Source organism: Rhineura floridana, chromosome 11 (assembly GCF_030035675.1).
Source record: "Rhineura floridana isolate rRhiFlo1 chromosome 11, rRhiFlo1.hap2, whole genome shotgun sequence".
NCBI lineage: Eukaryota > Metazoa > Chordata > Lepidosauria > Squamata > Rhineuridae > Rhineura > Rhineura floridana.
Window position 1 is genome coordinate 57,093,186 of NC_084490.1, and position 8,721 is coordinate 57,101,906.

Here is an 8,721-nt window from a genome sequence, read left to right on the forward strand (position 1 = left end):
CGAGGCCAGTTTTGCATGAAGCCTGTCTCCAGATGACTTTGTGTTTTGTCATGTGATGGCTGTGAGGGGAGGGAGAAGGAGAAAGTGAAGGAAGAAGTGGTTGAGTCATTTAATCACATGAATGTTTTCTGCTCCTTTAGAGATAAAGAAGGGACAAAAAGTAAAAATGAAAAATTGGGCAAAGCTGGTGCTAGGCTGTGGCGAGTGGTGAAGGGTTGTATAGCTCAGTGGTAGATCACATGCTTTGAATGCAGAAGGTCCCAGGTTCAGTCCCCAGCATCTCAAGACAGGGCTGGGAGTGAACCCTGCCAAAACCCAGGAGAGCCACTGCCAATCAGTGTCAACAGTACTGAATTAGATCGACCAATGGCCAGTCTTGGTATAACAGCCACTCTCCTTAATTGTGACTTTGCCTGTTGCAGGGCCAAGCCTGTTAAAATAAGCTCCTGAGCTGAATTCTGGTTCAGATGAATGCCTCCATTGTACACATCCCCAGGAGATGCTCCACCCTTATAGCCTCACAGCTTTGCTCTAAGGCTTAATTCCAAGGTACTGACACCGAAAACAAGTTTAGGAAATTAAGCCGGAGAGCAAAGCTTTGGGGATACTGATGTGCTCTGTGGCAGGCTCATGGATTTTCACCTTTGGTGATACATTGTGAGGTCTGGCCAGGCTGCTTATGATCCGTGCTTTGGAGAGTGAGAGTGAGTGAGAGAAGGGGGGAGATTCTCAAGAGATTAGCCTCTTGTCTGCCCATTCTGATGTGCATGGTAATAAATGAGCTCCAGCAACTTTTAATTAAGGAGAAAATGGGTGTGGTGGGAACCCCCTCTCTTTTTTTGCATCTGAGCTGTAAAAAGCCCAGATTCCTTGAAATCTATTTAAAAATAAGAGTGCGTGTGGCAGGGGTTGAGGAGAGAGAACCCGGAGGGTTAAGAAATTACAAAATTATAGGGGCATACGGAGAGGGGGAGAGATTTAATAGCTGTTAATACAACATTCCTTTCTGCTGCTAGGATGTTCATTAGCAGCGTATCAGTGAATGTCAAAAGGACATGCTCTTTCAGACACTGATTGATTTCATTGCAAATGTATGTTGCAATAAATAGCCACTGCTGTAAATGGCACTAAAAGATTGGACAAATTCTTTGAATATTAATCTGTCAATAGTTATTATCCATAATACCTGAAAATGGAACATCCTTGTTCAGAAACAGGAGACTTGCGATGTTGGGGATGGCTAAGCTCCATCGTGTGTCATACCTGGCTGACCAGTGTTTGCTGAGCTACATGGGCTTTTGGCCTGATTCCAAAGGGGCCAATCTTGATAAGACCCCGCAATTGTCTTTGCCACTGGTGGCAGAGGGGGGGAGGGCTAATGCCAGCTGAAAGACCTTACCCTTAAGAAAGGAGATTAAGTCCTTCATCCTTCTCCCACTGCAGGTGGTAGATGCCATGAAGCAGATACAAGAGAAGAAAAATATTGGGAAAGTCGTGCTGGTTCCTGAAGCACCACCGAAGGAGGAAATCAAGAAAGCAGAGAACTAAAGTGAAGGGCACGGATGGATTGTCTGACCTCAGGTCCTCACGTTGTTGTATTTTGGGTTGTTGTTTTTTTTAACACCCCCTCCCCCAATCTGATCCTTTGATGGAAGTGGGAAGGGACATCGAGATCGCTCACTGTTGTTAACAGAATAAGTGACACAAAGGCTGAAGAGACAAATGTATTGTGGTCTGTAGGTAGGGTTTTTTTTAAAGATGATGCAAGCGTCTGAGTTTTACAGAATCCTCTGGGTGAAACTCTTTAAGATTGCACCATCTCTAAAGCATTGGCTGGTCTAGTTTAATAAAAAAAAGAGAGAAATCCCATTTGATTCTGACTCTCTGCTCATGTAGTATTAATACTTCGCTCTATTAAAGGAATGATAAGGCATTATTTGAAGGTGGAGGTGCACGAGTCACGTGCATCCACTGAAACTTCCTCTGATTTCTGGATCCTTTTTTTTACCTTCTAGGCCACCCACAACTCCACAAAATTCACACCAAATTTGCCTCTTGAGTCCTCTTCCCACTCATGCCCTATCCTGCCTCTGGTGACTAATAACTTTAGAGTATGTAACACTCCCATTGTTACAGCGAATATTGAAAGTTTCCATAGAAACGGAGCTTCAAAACCTGCCACTTCCGATGGGCACATGTAATAAGTGGAACACAACAGACCTTTGCAGCTTTGCTGTGACAAGAAAAATGGGGGGGGGAGGATGAGGATGGTGCCTCTGCTTCCTCCTGTTATCTTGATGCAGCAAAGCCGTTGATCCTGCTGCCTCTTGAGACAGCCTTAATGTCCAGAGGCCACACGGGCAACCTTAGCACACTTGAGCCATTTAAAAACCTGCCTTGGAAATTGCCATTATGTGAAAAAAAGCCAAGAATTGGCAATAGAAAGATCTGGGTTGCTTTTGGTGGAAACCTCATCTTTTTCAGTTTAAATGGATTACATAGACGCATAACGGTGCCAAGCAGCTGACTAGCCTGTAATCTTAAAAATTGTGCTATCTCTTGCAGAATCAACTCTTTTGTCATGTAAATGGCATGTGATTTGGTGAGGGGCTGCTTTGATGTTTGAATGGGGAAACTGTCTATCTGTAATATACACACACTCAGTTTTAACATTTTGCTCTGTGTCCTTCTGGGCTGGTTGGAGGAAGGGATGCTTAAACCATTCCCTCCTGCAACTCTTGATTGATGTTTTTCTTTTGAGACCGACCCTCCTTGAATCTGCATTCATACTCCAGCCATTTTCCAAGATACAGCTAAAATGGTTGGGACTAAATACTGGCTCATTATTGCCTTTACATTTGCATTGTTTGTCAGGGGTTTGGGGGACAGACAATAACATTTAGCAATTCTCTGCAATGAACAGAGAAGACTGGAGTCAGAAACAATCACTCTTGGTTAATCGTCTTGATGTGGAAAGAGCCACTCTGCTTCAATTCCGTCTTTGAAACAGCCAAGCCCCCTTTTTCTCATTCCGCTCTCTTCCATATCACTAAATTTCCTCAACCTTTTTAGGTCCTCTGTCCACAAAGTGTCTCTCCATAGTTGAACACAGATACGGTAATAAAAATTGTGCCAGTGCTGAAGTTCTCCTTTTCCCCCCAGAGTTGCTCTACTCTGGGCCAAGCTCTCGTCCTTTTCCTCCTCCTAGTAAGCAGCCTAGGTCTAAGCAAAGGGGCAAGGGGACCCAACTCACTTCCCTAGTCCCCTTCCTTGATGATCACAGTTGGCAAAGACACCATGCCCCTGAGGGTCTTATTCTGCTTTTTCCTGGCATAAGGAAACAATAAAGCCTATTGGGAATTGTGGTAGTGAAACGTGTGCCTTTCTGGCAGTTTCTTTCCCCCCTCTGCCCATCAGTGAGCCCTGTAGCTCATTTTTGCTTGTTACAAAAGCATACATGAGAGCGGAGGCCAACTGTGGATGGCGTCTTGACTCATGGACCTTTAGTGCCCTGTCATTAGTTTAAGGAATCCTCAGATCATAATCCTTTGCTATACAGCACTTGTGTGAGATTCCCACTGTGGAATATAACTTAATACCCCTACAATGCCTGCCCTTGGCTGCAGTCTCTCAGGCCTTTAGTGCTGCATGTAGTTCCTGGCATCTGTCTTTCGTTATCTGAATATTTTTCTCCCCAGCTTATGGTAGGAAGGGATAGAGCCTTCTAGATGTTGTTGGATTCCAGTTCCCATCAACCCCAGCCAGCATGGCCAATGGCCAGGGATGAAGAGTGCTGAAGTCCAACAACATCTGGAGAGCTGCAGGTTCCCCAAACCTTCCTTACAGGTACTGCTGCAGGAGGGCAGGCATGGAGACTTCACACCTTCGAAGTGTGAGTGCTGTGTCCATAAAGGCTTTCCCCTCCCATCCCAAGCATTCAGCTGCTCAAACAGCTGCTAATGTAGGTGTTTTAAAGGCACCTTTTAGCTACCCACATATACACAAACATGCCCACTAGTCATTTCTGTGTGTAACATAGGCAAGGAGACATCCTATGCAGTCAGCCTGGAAGGTAACTTGACCTTAGAAACCAAAAATCTGGAGGATTGTTCTAAGCAAAAGATGGAAAGAGGCAATTTTGGCAACTATATTTTCTTGCTGTGCCTCATTCCTTTCATCCTAGAATGTACTGTCTTTTGGTATGCATGAAGTGGTATAATTTGGGAGCATCTTTTCTAGGAATTCAAACTTAGGGTCACTTAGCACAGGTTAGTTCACCCCTAAACATCCTTTAATTTCCCTGTCATGCTTAGTGGCGGGTATTGTGGATTCCAGATTAATGCATAGCATCCTAGGGGTGGGAGGGACTAAAAGGCCTCCTGCTTCAAAAGGCCATAGCTCAGTGGTGGAGCACGTGGCTTGTATGTGGATGGCCCCAAGTTTAGTCATTGCTGAATTTTGTTGAAAAACAGGACAGACCCCTGGCTGTGAACTGCCACTGGTGCTAAATAGTATAAGGCATCTTTATATATATTTATAAGGCTGGGCCGTCTGTCTGTCTGTCTATCTACTTTCCCACAGATCAATCTATGCAGTCCAGACCAAGATGGGCTGCAAGCAGAGAACTAGTGTACCAGAGAGCAAATAGAGCTGGGGACTCATTCAGACTGTGCGTCTGTGTACCCAACATAGCACTTTCTTCTGCTCCAGGAATTTTGTAGTATTCTCTAGCATGCTTGTGTGGCCCTTCTTTAAGGTTTTTACTTGCATGTTGACTATGAAATAAGTCTGACTGAATTCAGTGGGATTTACTCCCAGGTAAGTGTGCATAGGATTGCAACCTTGGTCCTATAGGCCTATTCAGTTTGATTAAGCAAGAGAGCTGGAACTCCCAACCCTGCCTTGTGCTAAGTAAAAAAGAAAAACTGCTCCCAAAGCATGTGTGTCCTCTCTTCCAGCTTCTACAAAGAGTAGGGAACTGATGCAAAGATTAATTAACCCTATATATATTCCTCCTTTCTCTTGCCTTCCTCATTGCTGCTGCCTGGTGCCTTATTCCGGATGGCATTCCAAAACTATTGTGTTCTCATCCTTTCAATATTGCAAGGAATATCCTTGCCTTTAAAAGTACTCCTGTGCTGCATTGTTCCTCCCCATTTCACCAGTGCCTTGTTCAGACAGTGAGTAAGGTCTGTCTAACCCCAGAAGCCTTTGCCAAACCTAGGTTGTTTAAAAGATCACCCTTCCCCTTCTCCAGGAACTAGTATGAAACACCATATTTATGGCTTGTATTTTACACAAGCATTGAGGAGGCCTGCACTTTTGGTGTACCTTCGCCCAAGGTGCATATATTCCCATGTTGCTCTCTGAGAATGTGAGCTGAACTCTCCTGGAATCTCGTATGTGGGGAGCTATTGGACATTTTCAGAGTTGTGCCAAGAAAGCCTTTTTACAGTACAATACTATGCAGGTCTCCTCATAAGTAAGTCCTATTGAGGTCAATGAGACTTACTCCCAAGTAAATGTACGTAGGGTTGCGGCCTTAAATCTTCCAAAGCACCACTTCTGAATGCTGGTGTGCTCCAGGAAGCTACAAGTAGTGCACATTTGGCTCAGTTTCTCTTTTGAATTACAGATGTGGCAAATTTGAATTCTGTTCTCAAGTGTCATATGTGAAAGTGTTCAGTGGGTGGAGAAAGGAGCTTCTGTCCCTGAAGGTTATCCAACTGGTGTTGGAAGAGAGAGGTGAAAAGACATTTGCCCTATGTGCAAATGCACTTGAAAACCAGAAGTCTTAACACATAGCAACAGCAAGTGATTGTCCTATTCCTTTCCTGCAAATTTTTTTGCAACTCCCTCCCTTGTCACACTAGAGTCTGACAGTTCTGAATCATTCCTCGTGAACAGCAAAGGTCTTTCCCTTTGCGATAGACATTTAACACAGATATGTCTTAGTGCTACTCAGTACCTGAAGTCTTTTTTAAAATAGAGACATCCAATCTTAAAGCACTATAACTTTGCTCTTTCTTGCCTTGCTGATTAACACTGTAATCTTGAATTTTATAGCAAGTCCCCCTTATTTTGTGACTTAATTGTGAGAGAGTATGAGTGTGAGTGTGTGTTAAAGACAACTGTTTTTATGGGTCATAAGTATTAAATAAAGGCCCTTGGCCCTCTTTAAAAGAAGTCATAATTTGTTAAAACTGCACCTACTTAACTTCAAGGACCAAAGCAAGTAAAAAAAGCTGTCATCCAAGTTTTCTTGAATCCAAAGGGCCAAACATGTCACAAGTAAAGAATTTCTGTTTTTCTGTGGATTTTGTTATGTTTCAAGGTAGTTGAAATGCCATTTGAGCTAAAACTAGGATGGGGAGTGGTTGGCTATTACAAAGGGCCAAAAGTTTGAACAGTTCAAGTGAAAGTATGCCCTTTCCCCCCCTCTCCAGCTCAATGAGCTTTCAAAAAATACTGTACCTCAACAACATTTAACCCCCACCAATAAGCCACTTCTGGATGTGATGAGACTACTATGCAAATTTTACTAGATCAATTTCACGGGGTTGAAGGGTGTCCTCAGGTGGTGTGAGCGATTGGCAGCCCCATGTGAACTGCAGTTTACCACACTTTGATCTGGCAAAGCCAGTACCAGTTCCCATCATGTAAGGAATCATTCAGACAACATAAATGTGAAAGGGGAGAGGGCAAAGGTGTCTCTGTGTGATTTTCTTTTTACACTATGTGCCAAAGTTAACATCTCCATTGGACCTCAATTACTAGAGGTAAGACTCATTTGAGCAAAGAAATTCTCAAAAAGATCCACCTAATGGTGGTTTTCTTGCAAAATTTCAGATTCAGAGTTGCCTAATGCAAATTTTTACATTCCCAATTATTGTGTTGGATATAGCTGTATTAGCAGTAGGGTGGGGCAGAACTTGGGTGGTGGGTTGGAAATGCTGTTTTTCAATTTGATAGACACTTTCCTTAAACAGACAAGGACAGAAGACTTAGTATAAATTCCCTCCAAAATTTGCATAGTTCATTGTCTTGTCACCCCACCCTCCAAATTCTAAAGTTTGTTTTGGATTGTGTTGAACTTGGCTCATTTAAAAAACAACAGAATATTGTATAATGACCACTGAGAGATGGTGGAAAGCTGGAGTCAAAGCGGCCAAGGGAAATTGGGAAGATGCAGGGAAAGCCCTACCTGTGTGAAGGCAAGATATTTTATTTGCATGTTTGTTTTGTGTGGTGTAGTCTTGAATGACAAGTGAGGAGCATCCAGGCGTAAGGTCAGCAGGTGTACCAACCACAGCTAGAATCAGCAGTGGAACCACTACTGTTGCCAAATGGATATCCTTAAAGCCTGGAGTGCTGCTGCTGAGGAATGGGTAGTTAGTGGCTACAGCATGCTGTGCAGTCCCCTCACAGTAGGCTGCAGCACCTGCCCCATCCGCTCCCCTTTTGGTGGTTCATGAGCAGCTTGTGTGTCCTTATGGTTCAAGATGCTTCCTTAAAAGTCTCTCTATGGTGTTTGAGAAGAAGCTAATTCTCTTCTGCTTGCGCATGTGGGTGTGGGTGTGTGTCAATGAAGCAAATGTGCCAATGCTGTTTACACAGATTCAGACATGAAATGCTAAGTCTGCCTAATGTTACCATATGCCTTATGTGTTTTTTGGGTGTTCATTAAAAGCATAACAAAAGAAAGTTGTCCTGTGCTCCTCAGTGCTTTAATTTAAAGGCAGCATGGTGTGCTTGTGGGCTCTGACCTTGGCAACCAAGGGTGGTGTGATTCTTTTGTGGTGTTCTGGAAACTTCCTGGGTCTTTCAGAACATTTCCAGTTCCGAAGATGGGTAGGGGGAGGAGAGTGTGCACTGATACTCGTACTGGTGTAGAATAACTTGTCTCAACTGTGCGAAAAAGGGCATATAATATTCTAATGGCCATCTTCATGTAAAGAACACTTAAAATAGGTGGCGTTTTGGGTTTCAAAAAGAAACTCATACAATTGTGGGTAGGAAAGAAGATACTCTTCTTTTATAACTTTGTAATTTCTAGGCCTGCACCCTTGAATTCAGAAGATTCTGGAGTTCAACTCGCGTCTTGTAACTTTCTAAGACATACGTTGGGTCTGTGTACACACTGTGCATTCAGTGCAGTTTTTGGGGTGCTGTGCACATGACATCATCTCCATGTCATCTGTCCCACTCTATTAATTGACCCAAAGTGCTTTTTACTGAAATGGCTATAATCTTGTTTTGTCCCAAGAATGCATTTCTCAGACACTTGCTGCCTGATTGCGTACATACAGTGCTTCCTCAGGTGACCTCCTATTGGGCTGGGCCACTCCCCTTCATTTCCTTGCCCATTCACCTGGGAGTTACCTTTTATTTTTTAGTAAAGCTGAGGGTTGCTGCTTTTGTAATCTACATAAATGGGGAAGAAAAGAGGTATTTCATGGAAAGTAAAAGAAGTCCTTTATCTTCTTGATATTTGGGGGGAGGAAAAGATTCAAGAACAGCTTAGAAGCAGCTACTGCAGTTGTGGTAAGTTCAAGCATATATTGCTCGAGAGACTGAAAAGCAGGGATGAACCGCATAGCAATTTATCAAAATACCAGTTTCTAGCTCCTCTCTTTCAATATCCTATCTTTTGAAAGACCTACCCGGGTGGGGATGGAGACTGGTGGAACTGCAAGTGCGCAGCTGCAACAGGCATGGAAA

The 8,721-nt window shown here is 43.5% G+C and overlaps 1 protein-coding gene across 1 annotated transcript in view; it reads left to right on the forward strand.

Annotated features, from left to right (window-relative positions):
• The window catches only part of VAT1 (vesicle amine transport 1), a 42,721-nt gene extending 35,017 nt beyond the window's left edge, over positions 1–7,704 (forward strand). The window contains exon 6 of the mRNA XM_061588233.1: positions 1,444–7,704. Within this exon, the coding sequence (XP_061444217.1) occupies positions 1,444–1,548 (105 nt within the window). The 3' untranslated portion in view covers positions 1,549–7,704. The remainder of the gene's footprint in view (positions 1–1,443) is intronic.
• Positions 7,705–8,721: the final 1,017 nt, after the last annotated feature.